Consider the following 26,085-nt stretch of genomic DNA (forward strand, 5'->3'; position numbering starts at 1 on the left):
AAAGGAACTAGTCTGCTTAAACAGCACAAAACAAAATAACCAAAAAAACCTTCAGCCTTGAAATCTGGAGAGGCAAAACCATGTGCTTTAATAATGACGATGCACATTAAACATTCCTGTTGTGAGTGAGTTCAACACCAAGGTTTGAACACGTAATTTTGGAAGACGGCACATCACTCCCAAAAGTAATAATAGAAAGTAGGACCCCTGACAGAAACATGCCACAACATCTGTGATCACACTGCACACAAGATGTCTGGATGGAGAAATCTGTGCCAGTGCCTTCTTTCGCCGTCATTGTATACCTGCGAAGGGAACGTGAAGGAATCTCACTTTGATGTATCACAGATATGAAAAAAGACATGATATGTTTGTCTAGGTATGTGTGCTACCTTTCACCAGCAAAGTTGTAACTGGCCCAGATCCTGCACAACAAATGAAAGGAGGATACAAAATACAGTCAGCAGGGCAAGAAAGACAAAATTATCTTATATTGGTATGCAGAATATCCAGGGTGTTCCTGTTGAGTTTCTAGGCTCAAGCTTCCTGCCTTGGGTGGATTTTCAAATGGAGCTTGTGCTTTTAAACCCATGTCGTGGACAAACCCATATGCTCTAACTCATGTACATCATTTGCCTCGCATGCTTACTGATGAGAGAGGTGCCAGGTTACTCTTGGCAGACCCAGACAATTAAACCTAATATCTCGGGATGTTTTCACCTTCCTGTCTTTAATGCTGGTGTTTGTCTTGGAGTGAAACCTTTGCACACATCTTCACTGCATATCATAGCTGCTCCCAAGGTATCGTGCATTGAGAAAGTCCTTTTGGCTTCTGCGCACCATAAGGTGAGGAGTAATGGCCTGGAGCCTCAGTGTTGTGCTTGCTTATTGTCAGCAGTGGGGCTGAGGTTTGTGTACTTTACTCTGAGAAATCAAGACTGGATGCTTCAGTAGTGCCATTTCTTTCATTTAGCATGTGCATCCAGGCAGATGGGCAGAGCACTCGTAAATGAAGAGCTAATAAGGGCATTAAGCTGTAAGGCAAAGGCTATTAAATGAAATCTGCTTTTCACATTTGTAGTAATGTCATAGGCAGGGAAGACTCAGTAAAGTAAATGAACCAAAGCAAAACAAGAGATTAATAACTTGTTGAGGGCCTGTCAATTGTCATAAATATTCAGTCATTTTCTCAAGCATTAAAGCACGTGATACCTCAGATCGCCCCTGCTCACTGCCTCATGGGTCGAGGAAAGGAGCAGATTCTGCTAAATGGTTGAACTGAAGCACATGTGGGAATGCACCTCTGGTACACGTGTGTGAGGTGTGCACGTGTGTGTATTTAACTCATCATCTCTTCTCTCCAGTCCATCAGTCATTGGGACAGTTTAAACTTAGTGGCATTTCAAAATCCTTTCTCTGTGCTAGGATGATATAGAAACCATGCTTTTAATTTGAATTCTGTGTGTGCAATTATAGACAAAAGAGAAAAAACTAAGCCCTGGCTTTGATAAATAATTGCAGTCAGGATACTGGAGCATCTCTCATATGAGGAGAACCTGATAGGGTTAGGAGCGTTTAGCCTGGAGAGAAGGGTCAGGGGGATCTTATCAATGTTTATAAACATCTTATAGGAGAATATGAAGAAGGTAGAGCCAGATACTTCTCAGTGGTGCCCAGTGACAGGACAAGAGGCAGTGGCACAGTTCCATCTGAACATCAGAAAATGCCTTTTTGTTGTGAGTGTGGTAGAACACTGGAAGAGGTTGCCCAAGGAAGTTGTGAAGTCTTTTATCTTTGGAGCTACTCAAAAGCCAGCTGAGCACAGCTCTGAGCAACCTGCTTCTGCTGACTCTGCTTTGAGCATGGGAGTGGACTAGACAATCTCCAGAGGTTCCTGCCAACCTCAGCTACTCTGTGAAAACAGGCTGCTCTCCCCAGTCAGCAAAGCTCTGTGTATCTTGACCACTGACAAAATCATGTGCTATTCCCCCATGAGGTCAGACCTAGTAAACAGGTCGCATGCAGAAGACATGCAGCTCTCCTGCAGCTTCCAAGAGTGTTTGCATATCCCAGTGAACAAGCCAAAATTCCCAACAAAATAGCAGACTTCTTCATCCAAGTATGCATTTCAATTGTTACTTAAGTTGTTTGAAGGTTGAACTGGTGTTCAAGTTTTGTAGCTCATAACACTTTGAAAGCTCAGAATAACACACAGGAAGAATGTTAAGAAAATGCTTCAATCAACTTCTTAACTTTTTTCATATTTGTACTTACTAGAGACCATGTTCTGCAGAGTAAGGCAAATATAATTGGTACTGTGGCAAATACCCTGTCTGGGGTTTAGCAGTTCTTTAGCAACATCTGACAACTCTGAAAAAATGTGCTGTTAAGTCTCAATAAAAAACCCCACACAAATGATTATGAATTATTGTAGTAATTTTATTGATGGACAGTTGGTAATGGGAATAACATTAGTAAGGTCTAATTAACAATAACTATAAAACCAATGGTGGATTTTGTTATATAAAGAACTATCAGAGGACTATGAAGAATATTAATGTGCTTTTCAATAGAAGTGAGTTTACATATCTGAATATAATCAGAACTGTCTTCCTAATTTGTCCTCTTCAATATTCAGGGGGTATTTGTTTATTTTTTCAGAGGTAAAAAAAAAAAGAGAAAATAAATAGAAAATGGCTTTTGTTTCATACAGATGGAATTAAAATTCTGATGCACCAAGTAATTTTCAGTGGTTTAGGTTTCTCTTTTTGGTTTTAAAAAAAAATGTCCATTGCTGATTTTATTGCAGAAATAATGGCTTATGTTGGATTTAAAGTAAGAGTTAAGATGACAGGCAGAAACGTTGCAATATTTCTGCTATGGACCCAGTTTGAACAGTTAGACTGTAAATATGAAATACAGCTAGAGAAATGCAGACTTATGTAATGTCACTAGCAAATACTTGGCCTCTCACCGGTACTCATCTGATTTAATGGGTGTATTAGAAATGTTTAAATTACTATGTAACAGGCGTGTTTCATAGCCTAATGAGATGAACACCATCCCAGAAAAGCTGCTTGCTTTTTCTCCACTAACTACAGAAGGAATCTGGAGCACCAAGCTCCTCTGTAGGTGCCTGTGTTGTAGAAGTCTACCTTTGGCCACAACCATGGTTCCTCAAATTGTGTGAAAGGGTGTATATACACATGATGCTTCACTCAATGCAACCTTGGTCTAATACGGGGCTTCAGTTAATAAATATTAGCATTTTGCTCTTCAGTATGGTCTTACAGTTAATCAATATTTAAATACCAAAGAGCAATGAGCAGCCTTTGCCCTGTCACGTCTTCTGTGGTTTACCAGCTCTGTTCCAAATTCTTTTCTGACTTTTTCTAACCCACTGAGTTCTGCCACATGCCTCAGTCTGCTTCTTATTAGTCCCTTTGCTAGATTCCTCTGCTAGAACAGCCAGCTTCCCAGAAACTCCTCTTCTAATACCTCTTGATTCTCTGAGTTTCAGGCAACAGATAACAATTCTCCTAAAATGCCCTTCAAAAACCTCTCGAAAGTAGGTTTTGCAAGTTCTAGAGAGTTGTGTTTCCTGCCTTGACATATCTTGTAATTCATTTTTCTTCATATCTTTCAATATCCCTAACAAAAAAGAATAATATCAGTTTAATGCATTTAAGGCTGCCCTGGGGATTCTTCTTGGATGATAACTTAGCTGGAGGAAGTACCTTATTCCAAGTCTTGCTATCATCACCAGATTTTGGAAGATCAGTTGCAAAATTATCTATTTACAGTAATCTGCAGTCAGTGCACCAGGGAATAACAGACATGTTTTATATTTATAAAATATTCAGAGCTCTCTCATTCATTTGGAACTTAAAAGATGTAGAAATCGAGTCAAGAAAAGGCAAATGATTGTGTGATACTGTATCCTAGATACTTGCTGCGTATCTCAGCATTTCTGAACAGTCAGTTCAGTAAGAGCATTTTGCAGTGGAGAAACAGCTCCTTCTGTTTTAGCAAACAACACATCTTGGAGAAAGGCTTTGGGGGCATTATATGATTCAAAACAATTCCATCCAAACCATAGCTTTCCTTATCTCAGTTTATTTGCCTTGAACTTCTGCAGTTGTTTCTTACAGACTGCAACCCCTTTAAGGCAACAAGTGTTAATTCTTGCATGCTTGTAAAATTGCAAATCTGCACCTGACTCCATGTCTCCAGTGGCACTAGGATTATCTTTTGCGTAATTTTTGCTGTGTAGACTTGTTATACGGTATCAACAAAAAGGAAGAAAACTCTCAGACCCTTGAACTCCAAAACCTACTTCCTAAGGGAACTGGAGCTCCAGTGAACTAAACCTTTAGGCATTATGATCGCAAAGTTGTCTCCACTTGGCGGAACCAGGATCCAGACCATGTGGCTGTATCTGTAATATTAAATTTCCTGGGCCTGGAATCGTTCCTGGGACTGGTTCCAAATAGCATGGAGTAGTTCACATCCATATTATTAAACCCTCTTGGCCTCAAAATCAAGGTAGCTGCAGTTTGTAGACTATTGGGAATGTCCTCTGGCTCATGCTAGCTCCAGTTTTATTCCCCAGGAATAGTTTTGGAGTTGGCTATTGTTTGTCCTGGGCCAAAACTGCACCGAGGAAAACGTAATGGTATAAATTATTGAGTCCAGACTTAAGCCCAGTTTATGATTCACTTACTGACATAAATATAACTGATTTATTACTCTCAGTTAAGAGAATGAAATGAACATCAATATGGGTTTCTGTGAAATCACAGGTTTAGTCTATTGTATAACACAACAGGGAGAAAATACTTGTAATTAGCAGAAGTGAAAGTCAAGCCAGCACTCAGTGACACATGACACATCCAGGCTCCCTGCTAGTTTGAGGCCCTTCAGTTTACCTGTCGTTTCACTTAACCTGAGTTGTTTTCCCTTTGGTGATGTTTGATCAGGTATTTGCTAGCTTCAAGTGATGTCTGTACTGTATGCTGGATTTGGTGGTCACCAGCGTGGTTCAAAGCCAATGAGGTGAACTCCTTATTCATCCAGTGCCGTATTTAGACACCATTTCCATGCAACTTGAGACGTATTTGCTGTAACAGCCTTTACTTTATGGAGTTTAAGTGTCTTCAGGCTCTGCAATAGATAACAGATTTTTTTTCCTTACATCGAATATTTCTTTCATCTGTTTTTCAGATGCAGCAGGATGCATTTTTGCATCCTCCTTATAGTAGATTCTCACATTTCTTGGAAATATTTACATGGGCAATAGCCAAAAAGTAGTGGAAATATGAATGGTCTAATGGGAGGGCAAAATGGAGCTCAGATCTGTGTCCAAAGAAAAGGTGGCTTTGCAGCAGAAAACTCAATCACTTACTGATTACATGTATGATTAACCGACTCACAGAATAAGGGAACATCTCTCTATGGTGTCCTTGATATTATAATCGAAAAGTATATTCCCCATTATAAGTGATTTTCTTACTTGTTTTGTTTCTTACAGATGCTGGTTTGGAAAAGAGCCAGGAAAATATATCGACTACATATATCAAGGGCCAGTGATTCTTGTTCTTCTGGTAAGCGTGTATGTGGGTGGAAGGACACTGCCATCTCCCACTGAGGGATAATTTGATAGGCATCTGTGATGTTCCACATCTACTTTTATGTAAAATAAGACACAAACAAGGTCAAACATCTTCACCTGTTCTCTGAAGTTGCCACAGTAGCTAATACTGCAAGTCAGAAGTGCAGTGATCTGGTTTTGGCTGTTTCCTTGACCTTAGCCCATTCTTTTATCTTCCCTCTGTAACACAGTTTGCCTGCCCTTTTGTACAATGTTTTGAGATATGGGAAGAAAAAATGTTTAAAAACGGGAGGTACCTTACCATATCTGATCATCCACTTGAGGCTCTTGAGAACTAGGGCGATTCAATCATGCACATTGATTAGAAAAATGAAGTAATTATGGTAGGGAATTGCCTCTGCTTGTAGGGTCATCTACATCTTCTACACTCCTACTATTGCTGTGTGTTTGCCAGCTTTCCTGTTGTTTCCTTTTCAGTGCCGCCTACAGTCACAGGCTGTTTATCTGTTTACCCAACACAGTCTCCTGTGCCAATGAACAGTAGGCAGAGGAAGAAGGAAGCTCATTCATAAACAATTTCAAACCTTCAACTAAAGCGCAGTGATCTTTTCCCAGAAAATATTGGGTATGGATAGAAAAGATCAGTGCTATTAGAAAGGACAACACTGAAAAACCTGATTCTTTTGTTCCATTCTTTTGTGGTAAAAGCCACCTAGGAGGAAGGCAGATGTCCAAACGGAGAATCTACAGGGCTCAGTGGAGTCCCCTCTCTTAGGGAACCAAGACTTAATATATCTGTCCCTTATGCCTCTCCAGGACCCATGAAGAAATGTGTAAGTGCTCCAGAATAGGCAGCCACTGCCAGCTTTTTCAAAGCTAAAAAGTCTTGTGGTCTCACCTTGTCAGCGCTGTGCCTTTCATGTGATTCAGCATTAAAAAAAGCTTCTCCGTTGCATAGGAAGCCAGCTACTCATCTGAATGTTTCCTAAGCTGAAGTCAGGAGAGTTAATTTCTGGGTTAATTGTTAAGATGCAGCAACCAAATTGTATTGTGCGTAGCTGAAAAGAGAAAAACATAGTAGGAGTATGTTTAAATGTAAAAAAAATCTTTTATTTATGTTCTAAGGCAAGAAATACAAGTGGTATGATACCCACAATATAACTGCGTGTCAGCAGGGGAGCCATCCCAAAACCACAAAGAGCCTCATAGTAAATTGGCTCATGGACACAGAGACTTAACTCACAAACAAATCCTATACAGACAACACAAGGTAGCAGGTTTCCAATTCTCAGAGCATTTACTTTTCACATCGTTGCCCAGAAGGCTGTGAATCCATAACACCTTTAATCAACAAGATGTGGAGAATCCTTGCGTAGCATCTCTGGCAGATACCATAGGTGGCTTAGAGTCATGAAAACAGCTTTGTTCTCCCCAGAACAGCACTTTCTATTTAAAGACCCCAAAGAGGCACAGAGAATGGGGGTGCAGTTGGAGGCTGGCTCTTTATATACACGTCATTATATCTACCTCTAATTTAGAGCAGCCTTGAGACCCCTCTAAACTGAGCCAGTAACTATACTGCCCTGAACTGACACTGTGTGTTAAACCTTTCTACATTAGCCTGAACTTGAGCTCTAATTAAAACTCTAATGAGATAACAACAGTAATTGCACTGTGGGGTGGAAAGCAGCTGATATGATTTAGAGGAATAACATAAGGGCAAGCCCTTACTTCTCCTTGGGGTTACTCCCATCAGAAAGCGCTGCTGGGTGAGGAAAAGAGCTCTCTGGAAATATAATCTAAAAGGCAAACCTGAAAAGTCCTGTTAAGTACACTCCTGATAGCTAAAATGTGTTGCCCCCCACCCCCCACCCTGCCTCACCCTTTTTTTCTTTTAAACTGACAGTTGAGTCTTGTGTTTCTAATTAAGATACACAACTCTGCAGTGTGTTAAAGCAAGCTGTCAGCCTCATTTTTTGATCTTTATGTGAAAATCAAATCGTATGTAATGACTCAAGCATCACTTATTATTATTATAGTCGCTGACCCTTTCGAGGGCGATGTGAGGAAATGCTGGGTAAAGAGCACTGAAGTGTGGCGTCTGCCAAGTACCCAGGGGGATGCAGTCAAAAGTTACACACACACCCCAGCACATCAGTATGCCTCTGCCTTAACACAGGTGGGGACAAAGTACTGCTCTTCCCTCCAGTGAACAATGGTCGCCAGAAATGGAAGATACAAAGATTTAAAAAACCATACAAACCTGTGACCTCCTTCAGTCACAGCTAATGAGTTGGATTTCAACTAACAAAGAATTGAAATGTTCAGCTGAAGTTCATGTTTTATGAAATCACATTCAGGACAATTCTGCGAGAGAAACGTCCCTGTGTACTGCTGGAAAGTTAGAGACATGAATGTTACTAGGAGAAATTAATGTTATTTCCAAAAGAGAGTTCACACTAAAAACTAAAAGTCCAAAAATTCCATCAAATGTCAACATGTGAGCACTCAGGCTGTGGCAGTTAAAGTTGGTGTCACCCACTTTAGTTAAGAGCCAAGTGCCCAGTGTAAAGTTTTGGTTACCTGTTAGACACAGGCAGCATCATTACGTATTCAAGAAGCATCATTATACCAGCAAGTGGTGATATGATTAGAGTGCTTTTGTTGGTAAATATTCTTAGTTCCAGAGGGATCAAACATGCTTCTAAAGATGTTGAGTCTTTTTAAAAGAGAGGAGAATTTCATCTGTCAAAAATTCTTTCCGCCGGGTTTTTTTGTCGCATTTTCTTGCCTCCATGCATTTAACTGCTGCAGCCCAAGGTAGTATAACACCAAGAAACACGTCATGCAGGAATTCTAATCCTCACTAAGAAATAAAGATTGGCCAGAAATAAAGTCCATTTGTCACAGTAGCAATACTCAAGTCCATCTTTAAACCATATTATTCTCTGTTATATCTCAGGGTACAAAAACCTTGAACAGTGCAATAGATTTGTTTGATTGCTTTCCTACTTCCCAAGAAACTTGAACATTGTCTTGGGCTGAAAATGGGGAAACAATTTCAGAGACAATTTCAGAGGCAAAGGAAACCGGGTATAAATGCTGATCCTGAATATTGAGTGAGAAACCTGTACTTTTATTGACAAAAATGTGAGGGAGAAAATGTAGGTAATCATCCTTTGTTTCATTCCTGAATGGATTTTGACTTCAACATATCCCAGGAGAGATCTAACCATTCAGTATATTGGATGCTTTGAAATTCAGTTTCTGATAGCACTAGAAAAACACACTGTGTTAAGTATTTTCACTAAGTATATTTACTAATAAGTATATTCACAACATTTCACTAATTTTTCAAATTAGTGTTTTTTAAAATTCTGGTATCTTTCCTCAGACTGGCATAACCAAGTTTTGATCATACATCCCTCTCTGAAGGTAAATAAAGGACAAAGAGTTGGAAATACATGCCAGGGAACTGAATTTCAGCCTGATTTTATTAAGAAAAATACCTTTCTTATGTGCAATTTTAAATGTAATCTCTGTCAAAGAACCGGTGAACCATGAAAACACAGCAAGATCAGAGAATGAACCTCAGCAGATAGGCACTGGAGGCAGTTAACTGGGCTGCTTTTTTTGTCAATAAATACTGTTGTGAATTGACCCCAGATATGAACTGCTCTGCAATATTTGTCAGAGCTAAAATGTATTACATTTTCAGTTTTTTGAACAGGCAGATCAAATATTTAGGTTTTCTCAAACCTTACATTCAGCTTTAATAGATTTTTTTTTCTCTTGTGCTTGAAAACTGAACAGTTTTCTAACCTCTGCTTTTTTTGTCTCTGAAAATAATTCACCACATTCAATTAACTGCTGGTATAAGTGGGTATATGAGCTGATAGGAAGAGGTGGAGTTCATTTCTGTCTCTGCCTTCATCAGCTATTCACTTTTCAACAAGTTAGATTGCTGCTTTGGGTCTCAGTTTCCCCAACTATAAAGCAGGCTTAATGATACTTACCTTCCTTTGTAAAATGCTTTGAGATTCCTGGATGACAAGTGCTGTAGAAGAGTTAAGTGTCCTTAAGAAGATGGGCTTGTCCTTATTGCATTGTAGAATTTTGTTCAGGAGACAGCTGCCACATGTACTGAAGTGGTCTTTGTGATGTGCTAATCATTAATGACAGCATTTTTGTGATGGCAAGATCAAAGCTTGCCCCAGTACTCAAGGTGTGACAACACAAATGGATTTTTGTAGCAGCATCCTGTGGTCTGTTTTATTTTCTTTTTCTTTGGTAATTCCAAACATTTTTTGTTTCCTTTCTTGAGTACTGCTGGGAACTGAGGTGAAGTTTTCAGGGAGCCAGGTGTAATTCCAACATTTCTTTTGTAAATGAAAATACCCAGAGCTCATAACTCTTCATGCAAAGATCGCTTTACTTCCACATTGTGTTACCTTTATATCATGTGATTTCATGTGCCATTTTATTGCCTGGTCACTTAGTTTTGTGAGTCCCTGTACAGCAATTTGCAATCAGCCTTTATTTATGCTATCCTGAATAGCTAAGTGTAACTAAAAACCTTGTAGCCTGCCCTTCATTCCCTTTTATAGATCACTCAGGTCTCTGTAAAACAGCACAGATCTATCAGTAGCCTCTCTCCATTGAGAAAACAGACTATATAAATCTATATTGCTACCCTTTCTTTCTTGTGTTTCTATCATAATGCTCTTCCCTCCAAACTTCTAACAACCACATTTCTATAGGAGCCTTTAGAGAAACGAATTTTAATTGCTTTGAGAAACCTGAGTGGACTGCTGGATCTCTCTTGTCCCCATGCTGACTTTCAGAGGACTTCACAAACCATGTAATTCTTCCTCCTTACACCTTATTTCTATAAATTATTTTCTTTAGAGTGCTTGCAAAGAATTTGTCCAGCTCCAACGCAGCTTCAGGTTATGGGATAGAGCAATATCTTGTATGTAGCAGTCACTGGCTGATGTTCTGGAAGACCATGTCATAAAAAGAGTTTCAGTAAATATTTGAGTTTGTTTAGTTTTTCAAAGCCAATACTGTGGAAAGATATGGTGTTTTTTATATCACAGAGGAGAGTGGAGGTACTTAAGCTTATTAGTATTATTGACAAAAAAGGAAATTGTCATAAATGACATAAGCTAACAAGACTTCTAGCACTCACCGAAGTATGCTTCAGTAACTATTTTCCAATAAAAGTGAGGGCATAGTAAAAATTTATGTGATATTGCCCACTTGTGCAAAGGATGTTTCAATCCAACTATTTACAATAGCTATAGGAGTTGACTCAGTAATTCTTCCCATCTCATGTCCTAGTTTATCAGTGTAACAATACTGTAGTGTTCACACATATATTTTTTTCTTGAAATGTGCTGCTGCCTGCTTTTCCATGATTATCCTAACACCACAAAGGCATTTACACTTCTGAAGAGCAGAGCCATCTTTCTGCTATCCTGTTACAGACATCTTTTTCCAATATACCTTTAGGAGTATTGCAGGTAGAGGAAATAGGTTCATTAAGCAACTTAATATTTATAGAATCCGTCCTTTTCTGATATATTCCAATAGATAAAATTTGTAGTGCATCTTAATCTTGATCTTCGCTTCCTTTTGCTTGATGCTTTGGCTCCCCTGGATCAGTTGTCCTGACTCTGCTCCCTCCCAGCTTCTTGTGTACCTCCTCACTGGCAGAGCACGGGAAACTGAAAAGCCCTTGACTTAGAGTACGTGCTGCTTAGTGACAACTGAAACATCAGTGTGTTATCAACTTTATTCTCCTACTAAGTCCAAACCCAAAGCACTGTACCAGCAACTAGGAAGAAAATTAACTCTATCTCAGTCAAAACCAGGACACTTGACAGTAATGCTCCACTCAAAATATTGCAATCCACATTGCTAAAGTTCCTTCCTTTTGATCTTTTAAAAAAGTCATAAAGGTTTTTTCACTTGCCATTTTATATTTGGAAGCATTGTACCTAGGTATAAATCTGTATGCATTTCCTTTTTATTTTTTTCTGAAAAACATTCCCTAGTTCTGTGCAACCATCTTCCTTGCTGATATAACTGCTTCTCTGCGTATTTTGTTAGTCTGTGCTCTCTTCACACTTATGCTTCCACTTCTGCATTGTTCTGTTCAGAGACTGAGAACTAGTAGTAGTATTAGTAGTAGTAGTATTGGTGGTTGTTGTTGTTGTTATTATTATTAATATATCTTTTTCCTTTTCCCTTCTCCTTCCTATATGACTGGCTTTTTTTTTTTTTTTCCTGGGCCACAGGATAGCCGATAGTTTTCCTATTGTGCTGTTTCAATCTAATTCTCTCTACAGATTCCCAGTTCTTCCACTGCTACCAAGGTTGTAGCTCATGACCTGCAAACTGTTTACATCCCTTAGTATTTCTTACAAAACATTTATCATAATTTCCACTGGTTTGCAAGCATGCTGTCATAGCTACACATAGGATAAAGATAATATGCTAATTTGATTACGGTCCATCCAGAATTTATCTCCAATTCTGCCATCATTGCTATTATTATCTTTTTGTTTACATTTTATAGCTGTGGATTCAGTAGTGTCAAACAAGGTGTTCAATACCGTGTACACTCCTACAATGTCTCTTTCTTTCTATCATTTCTAATTCAGTTTGTGAGATATTCCACGGAGATATTCCAATAAGAAACTCATGTGACCAGCAGCGGTTGCCCAGAAAACTTTGTCCAAAATTCATTCTGTCAAGTCATATTCAGAGTACTTTCCAGATAGGAAATCACATTTCATCAGTGAGTTGCTGGATGGTTCCTCTTTGGAGGAAGAATCTCTCTTGAGTCTTCTCTTATGATTTGTACTGTCAACACAAGGCAACTTAAACTTGCCCAGCCTGGATTGCTGCCAGGTGGACTAGTCACGGTAGTATGCCCATGGTTTAGGCTGTCGTGCCATCTCGGTGATTTTCAGTGTGCTGGTGTGATTAGTTCATTGTCAAGGGGCTATCACTCAGCCCAGGCAGGAACTCCCTGCATGCCGTTGTTATTTTTGCAAGGGTATGTGTTTACTGGTGTTGCAACATTCAGTGTGTTCCTGGCTTGTCAAGTGAGATAGTTGGAGAAGAGCTCTGTTGGGTCACATGTGACTGGAGACCCCATGGTAGCTGACTTGGCTGGGCAGTGACCCGCAGTTTTTTAACAAAGCTTTTTCAATACAAGGTGATTCAGGAGAGACAGAAGGACCAGCGAAGTCTTAAGAGGATCACAGATGGGCTTATAAGATTGGAAAAGAGGCTGTGAACATGTTCATGCGTGATGCAGGGCTCTAGTGAGGAAATGGCATGATCCCAGCTAGGACTGGAGTTGCGTTTGAACTTCGGTTTAGGTGACAGTGTGGGCAGAGGCAAGGGTCTGTGTGCTGATGTGTAACACAGACACCAGTTAAGGAAGCTGTCTGCTCATTTACCACTCTCTCCCTTCCCCACCAAAACATGACTCCATCCTGTATAATCTTCAGGATGTGTATAGTCCTGCTCTGCTTGCCGGGAGGGTTGGTCTTTCACTGCTGCTCTAGGAAGTCTCTTACACAGTCTCGCTGATCATGACCATCCACCACATTATGCCTTGCTCTTCTTAATCACATCTCATTATTCCTGATTTTCCAGCACTTCCCTGTATGCCAAAGGGAGTCATTGTCATGCCTGTGACTTTTGAAAGGGAAACTTGTGTAATAAAATTCCCTGACTGAGTATCATGTCAGGACAGTAGGATAGCACAATTAAAACAAGGCACTAATAAACTGGCAGACTATTCAGTTGAGGTCAGGATGACCGTATATAATGCTCCAGCAAAAATGACTGCTCTGATGCCAATTTGAGTTATTTAATCTTGGGATTGTTTATACCAAACTGCATAAAAATGCAAAGTCTAAATAGAATAATATTTATGTTTCCTGGTAGTGAAGAGAAGCAAACATTCTAGGAATCACAGAATTACAAGCTTTCTGTGAAGCATAAAATAGAAAGCCCAACAGGAATGAGCAAAATAAATGCTAGTTGCCCATTAAACTCTCAAAAGAGAAGGGTAAGAGCTTAATGACTTCCCATTTAAACTCCTGAACTCAAGGAAAACTGCAAAGAAACTTTCACTTCTTTGTCAGCATTCCCTCTTTTGTGCATCTGGGAATATTCTGGCTATTTCATCTCACTGAGGGAGATAAATTTCCTCTCAAATGGAGTTTGGGTTTTATGACAGAAAGTTCTTGTGACCAAAATCTTTCACTGAAAGGTTTATTTTGGTTCAAAAGAGCTTCTGGGTTTGTATGTTCAGATTATAACTGATCAGTGCCAAAACAGATGGTCCAAATGCTTTTAAATCACTGGCTTATAACTCCATTTTGGGGCTCTGAATTTTCATCTCAATTTAGAGATGGAAACACTAAACTTCCAAAGCCCTGGCAAGATACGAAAGCTACTTCTTTCCCATCTGCAGTTGGAAAGGGTCTTATTCCAGCAATGATATTCTCAGCACTCTCATCATATATAAAAGACTAACAAGTAAGCTGTTTTATTCTGTCTTCAAGACCTCACCTTTAGATTAATTTTCTCGATCAACATGTATCAAGGGAAAAATCCTTAGTTCTATTTTCCATTATGAAGCAGAAAAAAATCTATAAACAGAAATTATTAAAAGTATCAAGTGAGATTAAAGATAAATAAAAAGGATGCACTGCCTGTCATCTGTACTTCTCTTGAATGTCCATTCATCAGTCTCCCTGTATGGAACTGATGTGTGCATTTTGTTAGAGCTGTCAAGTTCTGAGATAAATTGATTTGTTGACACAGAGCTCCAATAATGACGAGAAAGTCCTTAACAAATTATTGTGTACTGTGCTAGATACAGTACAGAGGCTATTTTCTAGGAAAACTCACTTTGCAGTAGTAAGAACTTTCTTCCATTGAAATGCTACTACATATATATAAGGAATAAACACCAGAGGCTTCATTTGCTTTGATTGTGAATCAGAAACAATCTGGTAGTCACTAGAACTGTTTGAATTCTCTCCAGATGAGAAAATAGCTCCATTTTCATTTCAAAAACATTCAAAAACTTTTGCAGGCTGTGTGCAGCAGCCTGTTCCCTCTTTGATTCCCAGGTTGTGCCTTCTGTCCTGAGCAAACCCAGGCTATCATCCCTATGAGCTGTGGTATCAGGCCCAGTGTGGACAAATGGACAATAAAAATCTATCTCATTATGCAGTGAGAGCTGATCTTCAGCTTAGACCTCTTTGAGGGCTACTAAAAGGTTGTACTGAGCCAAATGTCTTTCTGAAGTGAAGGAGTGTTCTTTTAAAAGAATGCGTTAAAACTGAACACACTGAAATTTGTTTCTAGTAGGCAAACCCAGAAATAGATATTATGATGTTACCGCATTTGCATCTTTTGCCTTGGAATTTTTTGCTTGCTAAGCATTGCCTTTGCAAAGTTTCCTGTTCAAGTCTTAAAGTTCTCCTAGAGAAACCTTGATAGAGACAAAAGGGAACCTTTGGTGTTGGTGCCCCAAAACGTGTTTTTTAAGCTTTCATACAATATAATGTCACAGATCCCTGGTAGATACAGCCACATTCATTCAGTTGAAGCTCAGGTGAGATACCCCTGGGTGATCTGAAAATCACTGGATGATTTGTGTGGGCAGTTGGTTTAAGTCCAAGCACTATTTATCCTGAAACTCATTTCAAATATGTCAAATGAACCAATGTTGAAAAGTCCTTGTTTCTCTCCACTGAATATAAATAGAGCCTGGGATAACCAGCTGCCTGGAAGTAATCTAAAATGAAATTATGTCAATTCAACTCAGCTCCTTATGCTTTTATTCTTCTTATCCTCGTGTGATGGAATCGCTTTACAGGAAAGGCCAAGTCACTTCAGTTTTCTCACTTAGGTAACTAATCTAGAATGGGGAAGAATTAGTTACTCTTTTTCCTGGAGGGGCCTGTGGGATGAAGCCAGTAACAGGAGCTTTGTATGCAACAAGCCAAAGGTTGTGCTCCGGTCTTGTCCTGGTGCAGCAACAGCTGTGGAAAGCAGCCCTGTGAGAAAGTGGAAAACCAAGCCTCCAAAGAGCTGCATACATTATTCATAGATTTGAAAGCCAGAAGGAGATATGAATGATTTTTCTGATCTTACTTTATGCATAAAAAGGCCATAGAATTCTCCTGACTTGCATCCCTACCGCCGCCTCTTGGGCTGATATCTATGACTTGTTTTTCCAGTACCTTCCAGCCAGCCCAAGATGCTCTGCTTCCCCCGTCCCATTTACCAGCCCTTTTGAAAAAGCAAGACTCTGGTTTGGAGGGAAAGACAGACCAAATTTGGATGTTACTTTTTTCTGCCCTCCTTCTCTTGGAGGTTTCTCCAAGAAACCTCCTTCCAACCTTCTCTTGGAACAGGTTTCTCTTTGCTTTTCAGGCAAATTTATTTTCTTTTCAAATTTTCCTCCCTCTCCTTCATGAACTGCTAAAGGGCAGTACTCACTGACACTGGGTGTTGTAAAGATGAAACCAATAGGAAGTTGAGTTAATGGATTAGACCCATTCAGGAAGGAAAAGCTCAGTGAGGCACGGAGATGAGTCTCTAATGCCTGTCTCAAAAAGTCCTCCATTGCCTGTTGCTGAAAGCTAGGATGCTGTACTTGGGCAGTGTCATTGGGTATTTGTCCTCACACTCTTTCTTTACACATCAGGGTACGCATGGAGACTGCATGGTGACTGGGTGTCAGGTTTTGCTTTTCTCCTTAGGTGACAAGCCCTTACCAGGGCTTTGATGGACACTTTAATTTATTAAATGCTAGCAAAGTGTAATTGTGTGCATAAGCGTCAGGTCTGCAGTTGGGCCAGTTTAAACTTGGGACCCTCCCTAAGAATCCAGAGAAATTTGGATCCATGTTTGCTATTTACAGAGCAGCCATTTATGAGGATCAGAATAGGAAATATAATTCCCAGGTATGAGTTTGTTTCTGCGGTTAGATAAAGTGGAATTTGGGATCAGTGTTTCTGGAGCCTTAGGTGAGCAGTGGAACAGATTTTCTGTAAATGACAGTTATTACTATAGCACCAAAGTGGCACATGGGTTAAGGCAGCCAACCATTAGCCATAGAAGTTCTGTTCCTTCATGCTTTTTGAAAAATCACTGTGACTTGGTATTCACAATTGTTTCATTAGGAAACGTTAACACTATCAAGATAGGGCTTATTTAATCTAACTCAGAGGAGGGATCTTTTTGCCTAAGCATAGGTGAATAGTACTTTTTCAGATGAAAGCCCCACATGAGTCTGTCAGAGATGATACAGATCCTCTAGAAAGCCCATGCTGTTCTGAAGCAGCAGTTTAAAGTCCAGCAGGATACACCATGGCATCAAAATGACTGTCATTGTTTAGGTGACTAAATGCAACCCTGTAATACAGCCTGATAATATAAGCCCTCCCAACAGGTCTGTCTATGCAAGTCACATAAAGAAGCACTTCAAAATGGGGAGTCATCTCATGCTGAAGTTAACGTCTCAAATAGACAGGAGGAACTATAATGTAAAAAAAAAAAAAAAAAGTAGCTGTTTTTCTCCAGTGATTATTAAAGGAGCTGGTGGTAACTAGCTCAAGGGTAGATACAGTTATCTATATTCGGGCTGTCTACAAGAGTATTCCATTTTATTGCAGGCATAAGACCTAAAGCCTCCTCTCCAGCATGTGAAGGATTGCACAGCAAATGAGAACTTTAGGAGAAAGATAGAAGGAAAACAGTATAGCAGTAAGAATTTTGCGAGACCCTCCACCTTGTTGACAAGTACATGACTACAAACATTAATGGAGAGGCAGGGTGACAGGCACTCTGAAATGCAGACTAGAGATTATCCAGTGCACCCTCAGGTGAATTTTAGTGTCTGTTGTCAGGCCCACAGGCTTGAACACTGCCCAAGTGACTAAGTGTAGAGGGATGAAGGCAGTGGGTTGATCAGCATTGATAACATGCAGCTGTGGCCTGGCCTCAGTGACAGTGGGTTGATTGACATGGATGATGTGCAGGTGTAGCTCCTTCCTGCTAAGTGGTTAAATAGTCCTGAGGATGGTGGGAGTGGGGGTTGGGTGGAGGAGGGGCAGTGTTGGGGTGACCTTTGGAGGAAGGAGATAACAGCACAGACAGTAGAATCTGACCAATGGTAAAGCCTTGTTGCAGTTTACTAGTTTGATTGTGCTGCAGCAATTGGTGCCCCACGTGAGGCTGAGTTGGACTCAGACTACAACAACAAAGGATACACAATGTATTCAATGCAAGAACCAGGAATAGGTCTCTGGGTGAGTGGCCAATGACCCTCTTCTGGCCTCAGTGTTCCTCTCTCCTAGAAAGTGTTATAGAAATAATGTCCCTAGCAGGCTTGCACATAACAACTGGGCAGCTTGTTACAAGTAAGCACTGGTGTATCTGCCTTCCTGTTGCTGCTGTAGGCAGCTGTGGTCCCTTACCAGCCCTGTGTCACATATACCAGTGCCACCCACAGCCCTTAGCTGTGCTGGTGTCTGTGCTTGGGTAGTTGAATTCTCTCCCTGAATGTGGCCACCTTTGGGATGCTCAGCTTTTGCTGGCACACAGTACGCAGTGAGCTTTGACTGAGTCAATATTACTGCTGCCAACCAGATGAGCAAAGCAGTTGTCACCAGGGATCAGTGCAAACATACAGGAAAATCTAGGTGGGAAGTATTGCTACATCCTTTTTGTATGTTATCATTGTTTTCTTTCTGCAGCCCTTGGGTAGCGAGAGCTTAGGGAAAAGACTGGGAGAATTAAAAAATGATTTATATAGGATAAGAGTATTTCTAGTGAAGTAACCCCAAACTTTTCAGCTAGCAATTCTCCTTCTGGACTGATGAATCACACTTTTGCAATTTAATTTCAGGGATCAAAATCCCTAATTTTTCTAATGCAGCCTGTGGCGACTTGAATTTCCAGTTCCCTGCTTTCACATCAGAGTAGGACTCATGAAACTTGAAATGCTTTCTTCATTCCAGTTCATCATGTTAATCTTATGTGATTAGTCCTACTTATATCTGGAACTTGCCATTGCCTAAGAGTCTGTAATTCCATCTGGCACCTTCCATGACGATTGCAGAAGTGGCAAGTTTTGGACTGGTGCCTTTTTTGCATCCTCAATAGAAGTAACCCAAAGCTGGCTCTGAGCTGATGAAGAACCTCAAGATTTGGTAGCAGAATTTCAGAGGCAAAACTTTTCTCCCTGTGGGTGAAGGACACCCTCACCCACCTCCCCCTCGCCAGAGACTGCCGGGACATTCCTCTTTCTGGTATTGAGGAATGGTGCAGTCACCACTGTGAGGAGTTTAAGATTTAAGTTGAACCAGTGATATGAAGCTGGTTTTGCCTCTGATAAATAAAGTGAGAACCAGTTGACTTCAACCTCTTAAATATGACAAAGACAACTCTAGCACAAACAAATATACAAACTGTGCTGTTTCATTTCTTATAGTCCCAAAGGCCCTGCTCTGCTAAGGAAACAATTTCAAAAAATGTCACTTGTTAACTCCTAGAGCAGCATTTTTATATCTCACGTAATAAGTGTTTAATGTACACAATTTCCAATGTTGCCAGTCTCCCAGTGTCTATTCAGGTGCTTATTGCACCATCTGTTATAAACAAAGTTACAGTAACCACAGGGAATGATATGATGGATGCCAAGATATTAGATCATTAAAATATACCACATTGCATGGAAAAGAAAGGAGCATATTTTGAGAACACGTTTAAATTTGCAGCTCTGCTACAGTGTTCATAAATTGCTGGAAGTCTATCACAAAATTGTTCCATTCATAGAATGCGAAATGCCAGGAGCCTTGGGACTCTGGAAACTCATGTGAGATAAATATTTCTCAGAAGCCTAGGCTGTGACCCCAGCACCCTGAGATAACAGTTCCGTAGTTGTGACAGTGTAGATCATCAACAATTTTGAGACAGAACAGTATGTTGTAAGCTACCCTACTTTATGTGTTGAAAACAACATAAAACTTGCTTCTAGGTGCCAAATCCTTCTGCTGATCACAGTCTACAAATCAGAATCTCCTTTTCAGTTGTTTGGGGTTGTTTTTCTTTCCTGTTTACACTTATATAAGAAACTCACTAGCAGATGCTACAACAGTAATTAGAGCAAATCTTAATTCTCAGTGGTGAGATTGTAGCAGAAATAATAATTACCTAGCTCAGCAGATTATAAAGGGAAGTGATAAATCCATCATCTCACCTTTAAAGACAGTGCAAAAAAAATATGTTTTTTTCAGGTATGATTCATCTGCTCTGTTTTAAATGCCTCTTGTGGACTGCAATGTGTAGCCTTCACCGAATACAAAGGGAGTCCCGTGTGACAAACTCACATTCAGATCTCTGCAGTGCAGCCTCATACTTTGGGTCTGGGGAGCCCTCCCCAACCATCACAGCCTGCTGTGGGATGGGAGGATGGTCCAAAACGCCTGCCCTAGCAAGGCAGCACGGTGCTGAGTGCTGCCACATGCTCTGTGCAGGGAGCCTAGGGTGAGCTCAGCCACTGACAGATTCAAACAGCCAAACAAATCCCACGCTTAGCTCCTTGTGGCACGCAGGCAAGGAGTAAAAGGGAATAAAAAGAAGTTCCTTGCTGGGACCATTAATTTTGTATTCCATTTTCACTGCTGTTTGAAAACATTTGAAAACTTTAATAGCAGTTGCATATTTGCTGTGTAATCTGGTATTTGTAGTAAACTTCTGAGTCTGTTGCAATCAATGGTAAAACCAAGAGGTTGTTTTCAATCAGGTTGGAACTGCAAAATGTGCCTTTTAAAACATACTACATCCTTTAAGCCATTATTCAACTCACTGGTCTTATTTTTTCCTCTCCCTTCTTTTCCAGATAAATTTTGTATTTCTATTTAACATAGTTAGGATTTTAATGACAAAACTGAGAGCTTCAACCACTTCAGAAACAATACAGTACAGGTAAGTCAGCTGGTGCTTCTTGCTGTTTTCTGGTGTTAACAAAGACCTGCCTTGCCTGCCCTGCCTTTGTCCCATCTTTGTCTTTCCAGATGCTACTGTTGATCTCTGAGAGTGTCTTCCTTGCCCCTTGAGTTCAGATGGTTATGTATACAGTATTTATTTTTGCAGGCTATCCATAAAAGTGTGCCTGCATTTTTTCTCTCCTCTCCATTTCAGCGTCCAAACAACCGACGCAGCCTAGGCTTACAGGCACAGACACGCACACTGCCATTGCCACCAGCCCCTTCACCTCCTTCAGGTTTGCGTATGCTCCAACACACATGAAATTTCCCCCTTCCAATGAAATCTGAAAGATTTGATTTCAAGCGAGGATAGGTATTTAATTAATTTCTATTCGTACACAACCATCTGTATTATATTAATATATCATAAATTATTTCAATGATGACTAGACCATTCATTCAGCTAATCTGGAGAATTAGTGAAAAACTGTTCAGTCCCTACTAGGTTGCTTCTCTGTTCCAGTCTTTAGCTTCACAGGTGCAGAACAATACAATATCAAGACTTCTCAGTAAATCATGTGCGTATGTATATTAAGATCCTTGTTCATATTAATATCCTAGCAGAGCCAGAAGTAAAAGAAGAACAGAGTCTGGGCCAAAACAATCATATCATATCTATAGTCAATATCAGTATCGTTACTGATTATTACTGTGTGCATACAGGTTTTTACGGTAAGGTTTAATATTTTTTTTTTTTTAAGTGTAGAATATGGGAATGAAGGGTGATTGTGCCCCTTAAGCTGGCACCAGCATCAGTGTAACCACTGAGTGGGTTGTGTCACAGAACTGATGCTCAGCTAATCATCATCTTTATATGGGGTGGGTTCTCAGGTAGATCAGATCCCCGGTTGTACAACCTCACAAGGACCAGCATGGCAGAAAGGAGAGGACAGGAACGTTTAGCACAGGGCAGCAGAAGGAAGGTGGCCTGGCCCCTTCTGGCAGCACTGTGGACTTAGAGCAACCTAAACAGCCTAAAAGCAAATTCTTAGAGATCAGGAGATGCTGAGTGCCCTTCCTCTCTTACCATTGACCAGTGTCATGCAAAATGGTTGGAGCATATGTGGACAGACAGGTCCTTACACTGGGAAATAATGCAGGTTTTGTGGAGTAAGATTGGTCACAATTCTCTAAATAATTTCTAGATAAAATAGCAGTGTATCAAGCTAAAGCTTGAATCTTGACATCCTCAAATCAACCTCCTCCTGACTCTGGAGTCAAGGCTGTTTCACAAAACAGTTTTGTTGCAGTAATATGGTTTTGTTGTTTTGCCTGATTCCTTCCTTTACTCCTGTCTGTGGTTTGGGGACAAATGTGAAGTTAATGCAGTAGTCTGATTTTCTTGTTCAGGTTCTTCTCTGCACATTTCCTGAGAAATGCATGGGGAAAATACCCCTCTTTCGTGCTCAAACTTCGTGCCATAAAACTATAAACTAGCATGAAAAGGTCTTGATTCAAATCTCAGTAGGTTTTTATACCTTCCACAGTTTGCAGGGAACATTAGGGATACTACTCTGAGGCAATGTAAAGTAACTGCCTCCATCCTTGAACAGAGGATGGTGATCTTATCCTCACTGCAGGCTCTGAAAAGGAACCCTCTTTTTCACAGCCTAAATAGGAAAGCTTGTAATTCCAGGAAAGCCTGGGGCAAGCCTCGCTGTTCTAAAGCTGAATAGTCCAAACTGAGTTAAGCAAGTGTTAAATGATGTGACAGCTACTTTGTTAAGACACTCATTTTACCCTGATGCTGGCAATGTTTTTGTGCTCCCCTGCCTGTGTACCTACCTGTCTTTATCTACCTGTTTTGGCATTACACAAAGGTTTAAACAGGCTTAACAAAATTAGTCTTCTGTGTTTGTACGGTATCTAGCACAATGAGGTGCTGTTCTGCAGCTGACATCCCAAGGCGTTATTATAGTACCAATAATAAAGATTAGCCCCTAATAGTTCTGTTAATAATCACTTACACTTTATTGTGCACCACCTGCTTGTTTATTTATAAGACAGCCCTAAGCAACTGAGTGTGCACTTTTTGCAGAGAGAAAGAAAGCATTTCCACTCCAGGCAGAATCAAAAGATGGGCATAGAGCAGGTCTCAGGGCACAGCAGTCCTGCCCTGGTCAGAAGCTAAACTGTGCACTTATCACATCACCCTGAGCTATTAAGAAATCACTCATCAAACCTGCAGAGAATCTCAAGACTTCAGCCTAATGCAAGCCTCATTGATAGGACAGAAACTGTCTGGAGGAATAAGAGAGAGAAAGGGAGTGGTATAAAAAAGGTTCCCATTTTTCCCCTGGAATTCAAAGTGGGGACAAAAAGCAGGATTCAAAGGCAAAGGCTTTCCCAGAACACATTTCTCCAAGTGGTCAGGTACTGAGTGTGAACTATCAAACTCACCTGTGGCTTCACAGCCCACCCCTGCAGCTGTCACTCTTTCTGTGCTCCTCTGCTAAATTCTACCCAGCCTTTCTGACATGGGTTCCCATGGGCTCCCTCCTAAATATCCTCTCCTCAGCACTAAGAAGCTTTTGTTCTTCATTGCATGAGGACACTAGGAGCCTCCATCCTGAGTTACACAATAAGCTGGCCACAAATCTTGGGACTGTTCCTGTACAGGCAGGCTGAGAAGTGTCTAAAACTTGGATGTCCTCCTGGGAAAAATCTCAAATTATTTGGCCATTGTGCAAATACAACCTCCCACTGCTACCCTCAAATGCTCTAGCAGCATGCCTCAAAAGATGGAAGTACCTGCAGGGAGTACTTGTGTTCCCTAACTCCATTCGCTATGTTAGACACTAGACAGATGTGAATTTCTTTCTTAAAATACTTCCTTCCTCCAGTTGACTGTACGTATTGGACAGCCCTGAGGAGACAAGTCTTAGGCCATCCTTTTGTTTTCTTCTCACCCTGTTTGACATGTGCAGGTGCTGAACTGTCTTAAGGAGGCATCTAAGTTCCCTCTCTAGCTGATGTAGGTACTTCACTTCCCTTTCAATTGCTCTGAGACTCATCCCTCTCTCCACTGACGAAGTGATTTATTTGGTTTGGGTCAATGTACAGTGGTTCAGATAACACAGTTGTTCTTTTGTGTGTTCACTTGTGTTTTCTGTTTCTTGTCCCCAGGAAGGCAGTCAAGGCAACGTTAGTTCTTCTGCCCTTGCTGGGCATCACCTACATGCTTTTCTTTGTCAACCCTGGTGAAGATGACATTTCCCAGATTGTTTTCATCTATTTCAATTCCTTCCTGCAGTCTTTTCAGGTAAGATAACAAGTTTACAGCTAGAATCAGCTACTGCTGAAAGGATCATCAGTGCTTTTCAGCCATGAAACTTATGGCAATGAAGTCAATGACAGAAATATTAGTTGAAAATAGCTCAGCTTTGTTCACGCGTGCATAATGGATATATAAGTATGTTATATGGAGTGGAGATCTCCTCTCAGACATGTAGTGGAGGGATTAATCTCCCTTAACATCAGTACTATGTTCAGTCTATAGCTACAGCTTCTCACCTGGGCTCCATCTAAAGTCTATGGAGAGAGATGATGTTTAATTCTGTCCTAAACTGCCTGAGAGAGGATGATGAATCACCCTCCCAAGGTACCTCTCTCTTCACAGAGCACACAGTGAGCCCTCCGAGACTTAGACTAGATGTTGCTAAAACAAAGGGAAACAACTCCTACCTATTGGACTTGCTTGATTGAGACATTAGCTGTATTGCCCAGCCTTTCACTCCTGCAATGGTGCATACACTCAGCCATGAGACCATACCAACTGAGAACTCATACCCTGTCTCCTCCCTCCCCTGAATTCAACAGGAGTTCTGCCAGGATGTAAAAGGCAGTGGAAAGTAAGTAATTGCCCCAGGTTTCTGGATTTGATACAAAACCAAAACTGGCTGAAGACCCTGAATGGTGTTTAGTCTGCTTAGGTGTGTCCTGCAGCTTTACCTCTGCTTAAAGACCTTCTTGAACTAGGGTGGAACTGGGTTTGACATTAATGTTTTCCCTCTGATATGTGGAGGAACAAGCACTCTGTTACCCAGGATACCAATACAAATATAGAGCACACATTCTGTCAAGCCAATTCTGTGCTTATGGATTACAAAAGTTTTGATCTTTTGATTACTGTTTTTACTGATTGCATGTTTAGCTTTGAAACACAGAGCATCCCACCAGAAACCACAACTGAATATCCAAAATGAAAAATTACCCTTTCAATCTATGAGAAAAAAGGAACTTTAGCCTTTATCAGTGAACTAATCCACACTTTTCACTCCCTAAGATTAATTGTATTTTATATCTGCTGATGCTCACTGTCTCAAAAAATGCTGCACTGGTTATTTTATCATGTTACGAAGACATAAGTAAGAAAGAAAGCACAGATATTCCCTTCTTTATGGTGACAATAATTACAGCCCATTGCTTAAAGTAAAATGGGTAGGATTCTGCTCACAGGTGTAGAGATGAAACTGTCATCATGTTGTCATCTGAGCTTCCAGTTTAGTCATTACAATCTTTGCAGTCATTACAGGAGTCTAGACACTGCTGTCCGCAGATTCCACACAGCAATTCAGATCAGAAGAATGCAAGCACCCTGATGATACACTTGCTCACACAAGACCATCTAAGGCCGTTTGACATCCCCTGTGTCTGAGACATCACGTAGAGCTGGCAGGCATGACATAGTGTCTGTGAGGGGTCTGTACCATTCTGGGGTGGCAGCTGGCAGCTGTAGATGCGCTTTAGCATAGCTGAAGTGGCAAACCCCTTTATCCGTGGACAGCTGTCTAGATCCTAGTTCTCATGTCTCACCTGTGAGCTGCAAGTCACTTAGTATTTTCTCATGAAGTTTTTGGGCAAAGATTTCATCTGACTAGAAGTGGATGATCTCAACAATATTATAGTTTTGCTTGGGATGATCCCAGGATAAAGCTCAGTCCCTGATTCTGCATCTTAAAATACATGTCTAATAATTAACTGCTTTCTATTCTTTCCAGGGTTTCTTTGTGTCAGTATTTTACTGCTTCTTGAATGGTGAGGTAAGTAGTGTCCCCTTCTGTCAGTGTAATTCATTCTTGGGAGGTGGAACTTACTTGAATGCCTGCTAAACATGAGGTTTTTTTACATGGGGTCATCGTCCCATCAGTCTGTTGCTCTTGGAGAAGTTTCAGGTAGCGTGCATCTGAATTTCCCAGCCCTTTTTGTCCATGTCCTTTATTCACAAAGCTTTATCAAATTCAGGTTCTTGCCTGGAAGGTCAGGGCAGAGGAAAAGTAGTCTTCTTAAATTATAAAATATTTGTTCTTCATATTAAGACTTCTTTGAAGTTTCTTATTCATTGCAAATATGATTTCTGTGCATACATGAGCATTA

At 40.5% G+C, this 26,085-nt stretch overlaps 1 protein-coding gene across 3 annotated transcripts in view; it reads left to right on the plus strand.

The window, feature by feature from the left end:
- CRHR2 (corticotropin releasing hormone receptor 2) overlaps window positions 1-26,085 on the plus strand; it is a 160,229-nt gene that overhangs the window by 116,166 nt on the left and 17,978 nt on the right. For all 3 annotated transcript variants that reach the window (XM_055710030.1, XM_005442308.3, XM_027809954.2), the window contains 4 exons: window positions 5,531-5,603; window positions 20,562-20,647; window positions 23,836-23,971; window positions 25,710-25,751. In XM_055710030.1, the coding sequence (XP_055566005.1) occupies window positions 5,531-5,603; window positions 20,562-20,647; window positions 23,836-23,971; window positions 25,710-25,751 (337 nt within the window). The remainder of the gene's footprint in view (window positions 1-5,530; window positions 5,604-20,561; window positions 20,648-23,835; window positions 23,972-25,709; window positions 25,752-26,085) is intronic.

Source organism: Falco cherrug, chromosome 4 (assembly GCF_023634085.1).
Source record: "Falco cherrug isolate bFalChe1 chromosome 4, bFalChe1.pri, whole genome shotgun sequence".
Taxonomy (NCBI): Eukaryota; Metazoa; Chordata; class Aves; order Falconiformes; family Falconidae; genus Falco; species Falco cherrug.